The 14498-nt window shown below is 43.9% G+C and overlaps 1 protein-coding gene across 1 annotated transcript; it reads left to right on the forward strand.

The window, feature by feature from the left end:
- The first annotated feature begins 262 nt into the window (after positions 1-262).
- On the forward strand, positions 263-5445 carry Nefm (neurofilament medium chain). The gene is made up of 3 exons (XM_051195458.1): positions 263-1464; positions 2161-2285; positions 3643-5445. The coding sequence occupies exons 1-3, from the start codon at positions 391-393 to the stop codon at positions 4955-4957; spliced, it is 2514 nt and encodes an 837-aa protein (XP_051051415.1). The 5' UTR covers positions 263-390; the 3' UTR covers positions 4958-5445.
- The last annotated feature ends 9053 nt before the right edge of the window (positions 5446-14498 follow it).

A 14498-nucleotide genomic window follows, 5' to 3' on the forward strand; every position in this document is an offset into this window, starting at 1 on the left:
AGAGAGTGGCTAGACAAAGAACGGGTGCTGGGTCGACACTTAGACCAAGGCTGTGAACTGCAAACTGCAGGCGAAAAGCAGAAAAAGGAAATCTACAGGGTGACAAGTGGTCTGGGACCCAAGGGGACGCTGGGGAAGGGCTGGCAGGGCTACACCCAAGTGCGGGGTCCACTGTGGCGCGGGCCCACGTGGAGCGTGGAGCGGCCGCTGAATCACCGCAGGGCTTGTCTCCCCTTCCCCCCACCCCGGCCCGGTGCCCGCAGTCCCCGCCTCCTCGACCGCCGCCTCCACGGGGCGGGGCCCTGGCCCGGGACCAGCTGCTCCGCTATAAAGGGGCTGCGGCGAGGCCGGCAGAACGCTGTGACAGCCACACACCCCACGGCCTCCAAGATGAGCTACACGCTGGACTCGCTGGGCAACCCGTCCGCCTACCGGCGGGTCACCGAAACCCGCTCCAGTTTCAGCCGCGTGAGCGGGTCCCCGTCCAGCGGCTTCCGCTCGCAGTCCTGGTCCCGCGGCTCACCCAGCACCGCGTCCTCCTCCTACAAGCGCAGCGCGCTCGCCCCGCGCCTCGCCTATAGCTCGGCCATGCTCAGCTCAGCCGAGAGCAGCCTCGACTTCAGCCAGTCCTCCTCGCTGCTCAACGGCGGCTCCGGCGGCGACTACAAGCTGTCCCGTTCCAACGAGAAAGAGCAACTGCAGGGGCTGAACGACCGCTTCGCCGGCTACATCGAGAAAGTGCACTACTTGGAACAGCAGAACAAGGAGATCGAGGCGGAGATCCAGGCGCTGCGGCAGAAGCAGGCCTCGCACGCCCAGCTGGGTGACGCTTATGACCAAGAGATCCGAGAGCTGCGCGCCACGCTCGAGATGGTGAACCACGAGAAGGCTCAGGTGCAGCTGGACTCGGACCATCTAGAGGAAGACATCCACCGGCTCAAGGAGCGCTTCGAGGAGGAGGCGCGGCTGCGCGATGACACCGAGGCTGCCATCCGCGCGCTACGCAAAGACATCGAGGAGTCGTCGATGGTAAAGGTGGAGCTGGACAAGAAGGTTCAGTCACTGCAGGATGAGGTGGCCTTCCTGCGGAGCAATCACGAAGAGGAGGTGGCCGACCTGCTGGCTCAGATCCAGGCGTCGCACATCACGGTAGAACGCAAAGACTACCTGAAGACAGACATCTCCACGGCCCTGAAGGAGATCCGCTCCCAGCTCGAGTGTCACTCAGACCAGAACATGCACCAGGCCGAAGAATGGTTCAAATGCCGCTACGCTAAGCTCACCGAGGCGGCCGAGCAGAACAAGGAGGCCATCCGCTCCGCCAAGGAAGAGATCGCCGAGTACCGGCGCCAGCTGCAGTCCAAGAGCATCGAGCTCGAGTCGGTGCGTGGCACTAAAGAGTCCCTGGAGCGGCAGCTCAGCGACATCGAGGAGCGCCACAACCACGACCTCAGCAGCTACCAGGTAGGAACCGCGGCTGCGCGGCCGGCCGGCGCCAGCGCCGCGCGCCCCCGACACGACACTCGAGCGCGCGCCCGGAGCCCTCTTGGTCGCGCTCCCTGGTGGCGACTCGCCAACTCGCACGAGCGCTGCCGCAGACCGGAGTTAGTTGTGCCCCAGGGTCCTTGCCCCGCCCTTTCTCGTTACCTGCCCCACCCACCTGCCTCAGCTGCTTAAGTCCCTAGCTCCTTCAAAAACTTGCTTTCCTACAGTAGATTCTACTTTAAAGTAAAGGGGCACGTTCCGGTGATCGAGAAATACGTCATTTAATAAGCAGAAGCACAGATAGTCTCTTGTATTCACCCACACATACACACCCCACCCCGCTGCCGCGACAGGGACAAGCTTTCAAAACTGGCTTCAGTCCAGAGTTTGGGTGGGATGGAGTGTCAGGTCCAATAGACCTTTCCTAGGATCCCAGTGTTCCCTTTAGGGGCGTTCTAGGCTTACTGATCTCCCTGCTCATAGTGCCTGGGAAAAGTCTGGTTGATATTTGTTGGTTTGTTTTGACTTTCATTACCATAAAAGAAAGAAATCGGAAGGGCTAAGAGTGATATCCGCTCGACTTACGGAGCTGGCAGTGGAGGTGGGGGCGGGGGGGGGAGGAATATAGCAAGTGTCTTGTGAAAGAAGTTTCTGGAGATACCCTGTGCCTTTCAGGACACCATCCAGCAGTTGGAAAATGAGCTTCGGGGAACAAAGTGGGAAATGGCTCGTCATTTGAGAGAATACCAGGATCTCCTCAACGTCAAGATGGCCCTGGACATCGAGATCGCCGCCTACAGGTAGAGTATCTCTGCAGCCTTGGTCCGGGTGCTATCCGCACTGCAGAGGCTGCTGGCTCACAGCCTTCCCCACTTAGGCCAAACTGAGGGGGTTAGCTCAAAGACCTGGTTCCCTTGCTCAGTTAAAAACAAATAGAATCCTAAGTATTGCAAATGCACTTTTACCACCTTTGTTCGTCTTTAAAGACTGAATTTAGGGAGGATGCAGGAAGAGGGAGGAGTTGGGGAGAGCAAAGAATTTGATCAAAATATAATTGTATGGAAAAAGCCCCAAATGCACCAAAAAGAAAAAAACAAATGGGGAAAGGGTATTTTTAAGTAGCCGAGGGCCACACCAATAGGCTTAAACATTTTGTTTTAAATGTCTTTGTATGTCTGACAGGCTGATGAAGTTTTGATTTTTAATACTGGTTCTAACTCTTTTATAATGCCAAGGACAAACACCAGGTCATTCTACCTCTGTTTTTCTCTTACAGCATACTGTTGCCATCATCTGGCTGAGACTAGTTATAGACGCATTAGACTATAGATAAACATATTTTAAGTCTATGGATGATGTACATGCATCCTATCTGACTACAGTATCTGTGATACTCATATAGCTAGATCCGTACAAGCATGTATGTACAGGAAAATATAGAGCTAAACGTATAGGCAATTAGAGGTTTGATCTCCTTATTAGCAGACTGGTTATAGGTTACCAATTAAAGCTGACTTTCTGCTGAACAGATTCAAAGCACACAGTTCTTGACGAAGCAATCATTTCCTGCAACACTTTACAGCCAGAATAAACTGCACTTTCTTTTTAAGAAAACCACACGATTGTACAACTGGACATTCTGTCACTGAAATAATAAAGCAAGTTATAACTGGGTTCACCTATATTAACATCTAACTATAATTCAAATTCATCAACATTCCAATTTATGCCCAATAGTTTTTTAAATCAAACATTTTATTTTTTTAATCATTCATGGAAATCTTGACAATTCAAATGATGAGGGAGGCCACCATTTTGGGGATGGAGGAGGTTGGCTACTAGGGAATCTTCTGAACACATTCATGCTGTACCAATGGCGTGACTGCTGCAGAGCTGGACTTAATGTCTGGGTGTGGTTAACTGTGAGTGGCGAGATACTGCAGCAGATGACTAGCTGGCACTCTCAGAGAATCGGCCACTGGATATAACACATCAGTGAAGTGACAGTAGACACTGCACTGGTAGACAGAATGTTTTTCATATGTGACTCTATTTATTCTAAAGTGGCATGTACTTTAGAATATCCTTACGTTAATGAAGATTAGAAGGCCACATAAGCCTCCCATGGTGTCTCATCCTCTTTGATTCCTTCCTTAGAAAACTCCTGGAGGGTGAAGAGACCAGATTTAGCACATTTTCAGGAAGCATCACCGGGCCTCTATACACACACCGACAGCCCTCAGTCACAATATCCAGTAAGATTCAGAAGACTAAAGTCGAGGCTCCCAAGCTCAAGGTGCAACACAAATTTGTGGAGGAGATAATCGAGGAAACAAAAGTAGAAGATGAGAAGTCAGAAATGGAAGACACTCTCACAGCTATAGCAGAGGAGTTGGCAGCCTCTGCCAAAGAGGAAAAGGGAGAAGAGGAAGAGGAACAGGAAGCTGAAAAGTCTCCTGTGAAGTCTCCTGAGGCTAAGGAAGAGGAGGAAGGGGAAAAGGAGGAAGAAGAAGGCCAAGAGGAAGAAGAAGAGGAAGATGAAGGTGCCAAGTCAGACCAGGCAGAAGAGGGAGGATCTGAGAAGGAAGGCTCCAGTGAAAAAGAAGAAGGTGAACAGGAAGAAGAGGGAGAAACTGAGGCAGAAGGTGAAGGAGAAGAAGTAGAAGCTAAGGAGGAAAAGAAATCTGAAGAAAAAGTTGAAGAAGTAGCTGTCAAGGAGGAAATCAAGGTGGAGAAGCCAGAGAAAGCCAAGTCCCCTGTGCCAAAATCACCAGTCGAAGAGGTAAAGCCAAAACCAGAAACCAAAGTGGGAAAAGGAGAGCAGAAGGAGGAAGAGAAAGTTAAGGAAGAAAAGAAGGAAGTGGTCAAGGAAACGCCCAAGGAAGAGAAGGTGGAAAAAAAGGAGGAGAAGCCAAAAGATGTGCCAGAGAAGAAGGCTGAGTCCCCAGTGAAAGAGAAAACTGTGGAGGAGGTGATCACCATCACCAAGTCGGTAAAGGTGAGCCTGGAGAAAGATGAGAAGCCTCCACAGCAGGAGAAAGCGAAGGAGAAAGCAGAGGAGGAGGGGGGCAGTGAGGAGGAAGGGAGTGATCACAGCCCACAGGAATCCAGGAAGGAAGACATAGCTATTAATGGGGAGGTGGAAGGAAAAGAGGAGGAGCAGGAAACTCAGGAAAAGGGCAGTGGGAGGGAAGAGGAGAAAGGGGTGGTCACTAATGGGTTAGATGTGAGCCCAGCGGAAGAAAAGAAAGGGGATGACAGAAGCGAAGACAAAGTGGTGGTGACCAAGAAGGTAGAAAAAATCACCAGCGAGGGGGGCGATGGTGCTACCAAATACATCACCAAATCTGTAACCGTCACTCAAAAGGTCGAAGAGCATGAGGAGACCTTTGAGGAGAAACTAGTGTCAACTAAAAAGGTAGAAAAAGTCACTTCACATGCTATAGTCAAGGAAGTCACCCAGGGTGACTAAGAGTTTGAGTCCATAGCAAAAGGTTAAGCCATACGACAATTTCAAAATGCATGTGATTGACAGCTTCAAAACAGAATGGGTTCTCCCATGGGGGCTCCAGACATTGTATTTTCCTTTGTGCAATAGGAGGGAACTGCATGCAAGCTCAGGGTGCCTCCTCCGCAGTCTTTGGGGGATTCAAATGCATGATTGTGTATGTACCTGGGGAATTTGCCAGTTTCCTAAGCTGTTGGAAGAGGGGCACTGGGGGGATGTCTTGAGATGTATTATGCAAAGTACCAACTGAGCCAAAAATAATAAGTGAAACAGAACTCTCTTAGCCTTAAGAAAGCTATATATGAATACTTATGTTTACCTCACTGGTGCATTTAAAATGGACTTCTGTTCATGGGAGAACCTAGCTGACCTGCACAGTTTGCAACCTTATGTTGATGGATGTTAAATGTCACATCAGTCCTTGCTCAATAAAGGTCATACTGGAAACATAAGTTGAGTGTGTGGTGATACATTATTTCACAGGGAAGCATCTGCTGCTCAGAGCTGCCTTTCCCCAGAATGCATTGCCTGTGGGGATTGTTAGTGACCTGCACCTCTCAGTTCTCTAAGAGAATCTAATTGGAAAACGAATTGCTTAAGTTGTTTTCATGTGTTGACACATTTACTCAGCTCATGCTTCATCCCAAAACTTTAAAACTATAGCTCTGAAATAAAAGTAAAAGCATCATGGGGAAATAAAAAGGAGAACTGGAGGGAGAGAAGACTTCAGTCTCAAGGTAAGAGGGGAAACAATGAGGCTGTAACAAGTACACTGGAGTTGAGCCAGGGATATCATGATGTGTGTTTAGAAGGTGGGAGGTTAAATGGCCCAGAAAAGTCTACTCTGCTAAACACTTACTTCCATCACTGACTCTTGATTTGGCTGAAAAAAAATTATACTGTTTTTATTAGTTGGGAAAATAATACCAAAAATAAATGAAATATTCTTATTTAATTAAAAAAAAATGAGTCTTTGATTTAGGGAGCAAACAGATTTAGGTGAAAAGCCCTGGTCTGGACCAAGGAGAAATAATACTATTTCCTTCCCAAAGTTATTTGCCTCAGACCTTTACACTCCTGTACAAATTAATTAGCATTATTGCTTTTACCAAGTCTTTATTTTTTCTTATCAATGAGACCAGTCCAAGCATATCCTCCTTTGATGTTCTGTTTAAATTGTTTTACAAGAAACACCTATTTGAAACCTGAACATACCCAGGGAACCTCAAAGATAATGGTGATTCTTACAGTGGTCCTCCCCCAGCTATTGACCAGTACTCAGCTTTTACAAAGCCTATGTATCCCCTGCACAGTTATTTGTGTATAGCTCTTCTTTAAAACAACTCATGGTTTGTGTTAAAGGACTCATTTTTTTTTCTAGATGCAGTATTATCCATGACACCCAAGATGAAACAGGGTTATTTAAATATAACCAGCCCAAAGCCCCAACTCTATGTGGAAGTTAAAAATAAAATGCACACACTGGAGGGACCCAGGGTACCACCTGGAGCACAGCTATCAGCTGATGAAGCAGGTGTTGGAAAGGAGCTGGGACAGAGGTCACAGATAGTCCCTGAAACTGGCTCAGCCCAGAACTGTGGTGCTTTGAGGAAAGTTCCAGAAAACAGCATGATGTTTGCCTCCCATCTGAGCCAATAACAGGAGAAGCATCTTGATTAGCAGTCTAATCAAAAGTGACTCCAATGGTGTGGGGCGAGGCGGCTTCCCTTCCCCAAACCCTGGGAACCAATCAGAAGTGAGAACAAAAGCTGGTGCTGTATGATCTAATCCGTGTAAACTTTAAGTAGCTATTAATAAGGAAGCATTATTAAGAAAATAATTATTTGTTCCTGAAACCATCTCATCAATAAAAGTACCAATGGGGGGGGAAGAGAGTCCAACTCTGGTCCCTGGGCTACAGAACCCTTTTTTACTTTTCCTATTGTTATTTTAATATATATATACATACGTATGTATATATATATTCTTTTTGTAGCATGTACTATTTAAAAATGAGATCAGTCAGCTGAACCCTCTCTGTGGCTAGCATGGTGTACTTACCCCACTAGTACTGATTGATTTCAAACACCTCATTTTCTTTCTTTACAAAACTTTCAGGTTTTGTAAAAGACAGAATCACTATTTTGACCTCCTCACGAATATTAAAACATTTCTTGATAATCCCTGTAAACATTTCTAAATCAATAAATGTCCTTGCTGATTCATCAAATAAACTAATGTTTTTTAAGGATTCCATGGAGACATACTGCTTGTCTCTCCTGGAATTACTGGTTAAACTGTGAGTGATAAATAGTATACTTTAACTTAAAGGAAAACAGCCTGAAATTCCTATTTCCAAACACACTCAGTGAGAAAATATATGGAAAGCTCCAACTGTCCAAAGAGCTAGAGGCTGGTATCTCTGATTATAGTCCATCTCTGGCTACAGGGACACTAAGCTAATGAGAAGAAGAGTTGTTACTTGGCCAGTAGATTGCCTTTGAGACCGTGTTCATTTTATATATTGTGAGAAACATTAAGGCTAGTTAGTTCTCAATTTTTTTCTAATTTAAAAAAATAAAAGGATTTTCTTGAAAACTTTTCTCTGATCAGCAGTTAGATCATGGAACTGAAATTTAATCCAGAGTCTGGCTCCAAAGTACACTCTGTAAACCCTACACCACACCATCTCTCAGATGCACACCCCTCAGACACACCCCTCAGATGCACCCCTCAGACACACCCTTCAGATGCACCCCTCAGATACACCCCTCAGACACACCCCTCAGATGCACCCCTCAGATGCACCACTCAGATGCACTCCTCAGGTGCACCCCTCAACTCGGACCCCTCAGTTTATAAGGATGTCCATCCAATTCTTTGTTTCTTTTTAGAGGAGAGAAAGTAGAGCTGCACCACAAGTCCTGTGCTTAACACTCTTATCTCTAGGGTCTCGCTTACATCATGAAATGATGCTCAGATACAAAGTAAGTGGTGATTCCTTCCACCACACAGCTTGCAGCAGTGTACAAAAATTCGACAAGTGCTTTTCTAGTGGTAAGCTTGCATGTTCAATTTTTTCAAGGAGTTATTTCTGGTGTGTTTTAGTCTATTGCCAGTCTGTGCAAGGCAGTATTAGAACATTAGGATAGTCGTTTCCACAACAAATAGATTACTAGTTCCAGTTTGGAACAAGTTCTTTTTCCTGCGGTTTGCATAACTTGCCCAAAGGGGAGAAGGAATTTTGTTTATTTCTTTGTTTGTTGTTGTATTGTTTTTGTTCTTCTCTCATGTTGCATCCCCACCACAATTTCTTCCCCCTCTCTTCCCCTCAGTTTCTCCCTCCTACTTCCCTTTCCTCCCAAACTCACCCCCACTTTGACTCCCCTTAGAAAAGAGCCCACCTTCCAGGGATTTCAACTAAAAGCAGCATAGCAAGCCATAATAAGACCAAGCCCATACCATCACATCAAGGCTGAACAAGGCAATCCAGTAGAAGGAAAAGGGTCCCACAAACAGGGAACCGAGTCAGAGACAGCTCCTACCCCCACTGTTGGGAATCCTGCAAGAACACCAATCTACTCTATCATGACACATATGCAGAGAACCTAGGTCAGATCCCTATAGGCTCCCCAATGGTTGCGAGCCCCAATGAGTCCATGGCAGTTAATTTTATGGGTCCTGTTCTCCTGGTATCCCTTACCCGTCTGGTTCCTCTGATCCCTCCTCCACCTACACCTCAGGACCACCCAAGTTCTGTCTAATGTTGACTGTGGGACTCTGCATCTGCTCCCATTGGTTATTGGACAAAGAAGTCTCTCTGGCCTCTTTAATGCTAGGCTCTGGTCTCAGAATCCTCTGCAGGTAGGACAACCTGTAGGTCAAAGGATTTGTTTCTGGGTTGGTGTCCCCATTCCTCCACTTGAGGCCTTGCCCAGTTACAGAAGATGGCCAGTTCAGGATCCATGTCTCCCATTTCTATGAGTCTTTGCTAGGGTTATTCTCAAAGATCCCACAGAGTTTCCATTGCACTAGATTTCCTCCTTGTACCAGTAATACCCCCAGTTCCAGTTATTTCTCTCAGTATCCAACCCCACAGCTGATCCTTCCTGTTCCTAACCCCACCCACCCCCAATAACCATCAAATTCTATTCTATTTCCCAGGGAGAGTCTTCTGTCCCTACTAGAGCCCTCCTTGTTCCTTGGCCTCTCCGGGGCTGTGGACTGTAGGTTGGTTGTCCTGTATTTTACACCTAATATCATTTATGAGTGAGTACGTGGTTGTTTTTCTGTGTCTGGGATTATTTTTTCTAGTTCCATCCACTTGCCTGCAATTTTCATGATATTTTTTAATTTAACATAATTTCTTTATTGAATCTTGGGGAATTTCACATCATGCACCCCAATTCCACTCGCCTCCCCACCCCTCCATATCCTCCTTTAACTCCTGCAGCACACCCCAAAGAAATTTTCTAAATAAAATCAAAATAAAACAAAGGAAAGCAAAACAAACAAAATCCCTCTTTACTCCTCCATCTTTCCCACCTCTTCAACACCTCTTCATTTGTCCTGATGGCATTGGGAACCTTCAGTGTGTCACACAATATACCCTTTTGTCCAATCAACTTTACTTGCAAATGTTCATTTCAATGAGTTCTGGTTCAAGGCCTTTGGTCTCTGGTACACCATCATCACTGGATCCTCACTGAAACTCCTCTCAGATATTCTAAGGCCACCCCAAGTCATAGAGATTCTGTGGGTATCATTCCCCAGGACTCCTTTATGAGCTCCAGCAGGTCCTAGAGGAGGTAAAAGTTAGGGTAGGCCAACCCAAGGCCCAGCTGTGGGCCTGGGTGGTAGCTGAGCTCATCAGTTCAGGTAACCCAAGGCTGTCCCCACTCAGGCAATGGTCAAAGTCAGCTCCCTATGCCCATGCCATTGGGTCAGTTCTCCCTCTCCTGAGGTGAGGAGTGGGGTCATCTCTACCCTAGCTCCCCCATGAGGGTTAAGGCCAACTTTCTTCCTGCTGTGTCTTAGATTGAGGGACATCAAGGGTGTTTCCAGATTCTGGCTATTAGGAATAAAGCTGCTATGAACACAGTTGAGTAAATGTCCTTGTGGTATCATTGAGTATCTTTGGGTATATCTCCAAGAGTGGTATAATTGGTCTTGAGGTAGATCAATTCTCAATTTTCTGAGGAAAAAAAAACACCATATTAATTTTCAAAGTGACTGTACAAGTTTACACTCCCACTAACAATGGAGGAGTGTTCCCCTCGCTCCATATCCTCTCCAGCATGAGCTGCCCCTTGTGTTTTTGACCTCAGACATTCTGACAAGTGTAAGATAGCTAAGGATGTTGAACATTTCTTTAAGCATTTCTCAGCCATCTGAGATTATTTTGTTGAGGATTATGTTTAGATCTGTACCCCATTTTTTTATTTTATTATGTGGTTTTTGAGGTCTAGTTTCTTGAGTTCTTTATAGTATTTTATTAGCCCTCTGTCAGATGGAAAGTTGTTAAAAAATCTTTTCCTATCCTGTAGGCTGCCATTTTGTTCCATTGACAGTGTCCTTTGCCTTACAGAAGCTTTTCAGTTTCATGAGATCCCATTTATTAATAGTTGATGTATTGCCTGTGCTATTGATGTTCGATTCAGAAAACTGTCTCCTGGTCAATGCATTTAAGACTACTCCCCACTTTCTTTTTTTTTATCAGGTCCAGAATATTTGGTTTTATGTTGAAGTCATTGATGCATTTGAGTTGAGTTTTGGGCAAAGCTATAAATATGGATCTATTTGGATTCTTCTACATGCAGAAATCCAGTTCGACCAACACCATTTGTTAAAAATGATACTGTCTTTTATTCTAGCGTGTATATCTCACTTCTTTATCAGAAACCAGATGTTCACAGGTGTGTAAACTTAATATCAGATTCTTCAATTCAATCCATTGGTAAACATATCTGTTCTGGCTGGATAGTGGTGGATGATCTTTTTGAAGTATTCTTGGATTCAGTTTGAAAGTATTTTATTGAGTATTTTTGCAGCAATGTTCATGAGGGAAAGTGGTCTGCAATTCTTTCTTTCTTTCTTTGTGTAGTTTGAGTGTCAAGGTGACTGTGGTCTCATAAAATGAATTTGGCAATGTTCCTTTTGTTTCTGTTTTGTGCAATCATTTGAGAAGTGTTGGTATTAGCTCTTCTTTAAAAGTCTAGTAGAAGTCTCTGATAAAACCCTCTGGCCCTGGGCAATTTTTTCGTTTGGAGACTTTTAAAGACAGCTTCTATTTCCTTAGGGGTTATCAGTCTACTTAAATTGTTTATGTAATGCTGACTTCACTTTAGTAAATGGTATGTATCCAGAAAATTGTCCGTTTCTTTTAGATTTGCAATTTTGTGAAGTATGGGGTTTTGAAGTATGACCTAATGATTCTTTGGATGTCTTCTGTGTCTGTTGTTATGTTCCCCATTTGTTCCTGGTTTTGTTAATTTGGATAGTTTCTCTGTGTCTTTTAGTTACTTTGGGTAAGGGTTTGTCTATATTGTTGATTATGTCAAAGAACTAACTCTTTGTTTCATTGATTCCTTGTACCATTTTCTTTGTTTCTATTTTATTGATTTCAGGCCATGGTTTGGTTATTTCTTCTCTTTTTCTTCTCTTGCATGTGCGTGTTTTTTGTTTGTTTGTTTGTTTTGTTTTGTTTTGTTCTTGAGCCTTCAGGTGTCCTATTAAGTGTTAAGTTGCTAGTATGAGATCCCCCAATTTCTTTCCAAAGGCACTTAGTGCTATGAACTTTCCTCTTAACACTGCTTTCATTGTGTCCTGTAAGTGTGGGCGTGTTCTACATTCATTTTCATTGAATTCTTGTAGTCTTTAATTTCTTTATTTATTTCTGCCCTGACCCAGTAGTCACTCAGTAAAAAGTTGTTCAGTTTCCATGACTTTGAAATTCAGCTTTAATCCATGGTGGCCTGATAGGATGCAGGGGGTTGTTTCAATTTTCTTGTATCTGTTGAGACTTGCTTTGTGACTGAGTATGTGGTCAGTTTTGGAAAATGTTCCATGGGATGCTGAGAAAAAAGTATATTCTTTTGTGTGTGTTTGGGTGAAATGGAGTGAGACTCTGTTAGGCCCTTTTGATTCTTAACATTTCTTAGCTCCATTATTTCTCTGTTTAGTTTTTGTCTGGTGACATGTCCATTTTGAGAGTTGGGTATTGAAGTCTCCCATTATTAATGTATAAGGTTTGGTGTGTGGTTTAAGCTTTAGTAACAAATGTGGGTGCCCTTGCATTTGGGTCATAGATGTTGAGAATTGAAGTGTTATCTTGGTGTATTTTTCCTTTGATGAATATGAAATTTCCTTCTCAGTCTAATTTTAGTTGTAAGTCTACTATGTTAGATATTAGAGTGAAAGATTTTAGTTTGCAGAGCAAGGATGTAGGAAAGGGTCAGGAGAATAGTTCTTGCAAGTGGAATATAGAAAATCATAAAGCATGGACATTGACATGGGAGGAGAGAACAGAAATTATGAAAACAAGAAAGTTACTATAGTGAGGGGGCTAGTGGTCATGCTAGGCTAATCTTGTTAAATGGGGCTAGTTACTGAATCATCAAACCTTTGTGGAATAACTGAAGGCTCTAAATGTATAGCCAAGAGAAAGCCAGAGTATGAAAAAAGTTTCTCACAGGTCTTGGCCCACAACAAGGAAATAGGCCCCCAACTCTGGAACAAAGGATTCCAGATAAACAACCCTATTTGGGTCACTCCTGGCCAACACACAGTCTGGGGACTTTCCAAGTCATTCTATGGTTTATCCTTTGAATAAGAACAGGTCACACCTGGGTGATCTCTCAAACATGAGATCATACTTTGTAATCAATCACCTTGTGCCCCATGCATGTATGCTGGTTTGTGGTTTGTCTCTATAAAAAGAGAGTCTGTACCCTTTGGGGAGGTGTGCAGCATTCCCCGAGATTGTTGTCACCCAAGTGCACTCATTCAATAAACACCTCTTGCTTGTTGCATCTCCTGGTTTTGGTGTTTGTGTCCCGGGGCTCTCCCATCCGCCCATCAGGACCCCAGAATTAGGGTCCAACCGAGTAGCTACACCAACTTGCCTCTTGGGTCCATTTGCTTAGAAAATCTTTTTTAAACCCTTCATTCTGAGGTAATGTCTATATTTAATGCTGAGGTGTATTTCTTCTATGGAGTAGAAGGATGAATCCTGTTTTCATATCCATTCTGCTAGCCTGTTTCTTTTTATTGGGGAATTGAGTCTATTGATATTGAGAGATATTAATGACTGTTCTTAATCTCTGTTATTTTGGTGGTAGTGTTGTGTGTGTGTGTGTGTGTGTGTGTGTGTGTGTGTGTGTGTGTGTGTGTTTAACTTCTTTGGGCTTTGCTGGTATAATATTATTTATTTTATGTCTTCCCATGGGTGATGGGTGTAGTTACCTCCTTGGATTAGAGTTTTCCTGTTAGTACCTTCTGCAGGGCTAGATTTGTGGACAGCTATTGCTTAAACTAGACTTTGTCATGAAGTATCTTATTTTCTCCATCTATGGTGATTGCAAGTTTTTCTAGGTATTGTAGTCTGAGCATCATGGTCTCTTAGAGTCTGCAAGACATCTGTCCAGGTCCTTCTAACTTTTAGAGTCTCCACTGAGAAGCCAGGTGTAATCCCAGTAAGTCTGCCTATATATGTTACCTGGCCTTTTTCCTTTGCAGCTTTTGATATTCTTTCTTTGGTCTGTAGGTTTAGTGTTTTGATTATTATGTGTACATGGGCTTTATTTTATGATTCAATCTATTTGTTGTTCTGTAAACTTCTTGTAGCTTTATAAGCATATCCTTTAAGTTAGGAAACTTTTCTATGATGTTGTTAAATATATTTTCTGGGTTTGGGGGCTGGAATTTTTCTCCTTCTTCTACTTGTATTATTCTTAGGCTTGGCCTTTACATAGTGTCCCAGATTTCCTGGATGTTTTGTGTTAAGAATTTTTTAGAGTTAACATTTTCTTTGACTGATGAATCTATTTCTTCTATCATATAAGTAATGCCTGAGATTCTCTCTTCCATAGCATGTATTCTGTTGGTAATGTTGTGTCTGTAGGTCCTGTTCACTTACCTAGATTTTCCATTTCAGAATTCCCTCAGTTTGTGTTCTTTATTGCTTCTATTTCCCTTTTCAGGTCTTGAACAATTGCATTACTTTCCTTCACCTGTTTGTTTGCTTTTTCTTGGCTTTCTTGGAATTCTTTAAGGTATTTATTGATTTCCTCCAATTTTTTTGTTTGTCTTTTCCTCACTTTAAGGGATTTTAATTTCCTCTTTAAGAACTTTTATCATCTTCATAAAGTTGGTTTTATGGCTCCGTGTGTGTGTGTGTGTGTGTGTGTGTGTGTGTGTGTGTGTGTGTGTGTGTGGTCTTGGAATATTCAGGCCTTGCTGTCATAGCTGGGCTATAGAGTTGCCATATTGCTCTGGCTGTTGTTGA

Source organism: Phodopus roborovskii, unplaced genomic scaffold, assembly GCF_943737965.1.
Source record: "Phodopus roborovskii unplaced genomic scaffold, PHOROB, whole genome shotgun sequence".
Classification (NCBI taxonomy): Eukaryota; Metazoa; Chordata; class Mammalia; order Rodentia; family Cricetidae; genus Phodopus; species Phodopus roborovskii.

Excerpts from the sequence above, each read along its gene's own strand:
- Nefm (XM_051195458.1), top strand. The coding sequence starts at position 391 with ATGAGCTACACGCTGGACTCGCTGGGCAACCCGTCCGCCTACCGGCGG. Across the intron at positions 1,465-2,160 it reads ACGACCTCAGCAGCTACCAG|GACACCATCCAGCAGTTGGA; the intron begins GTAGGAACCGCG and ends TGTGCCTTTCAG. Across the intron at positions 2,286-3,642 it reads ATCGAGATCGCCGCCTACAG|AAAACTCCTGGAGGGTGAAG; the intron begins GTAGAGTATCTC and ends TTCCTTCCTTAG.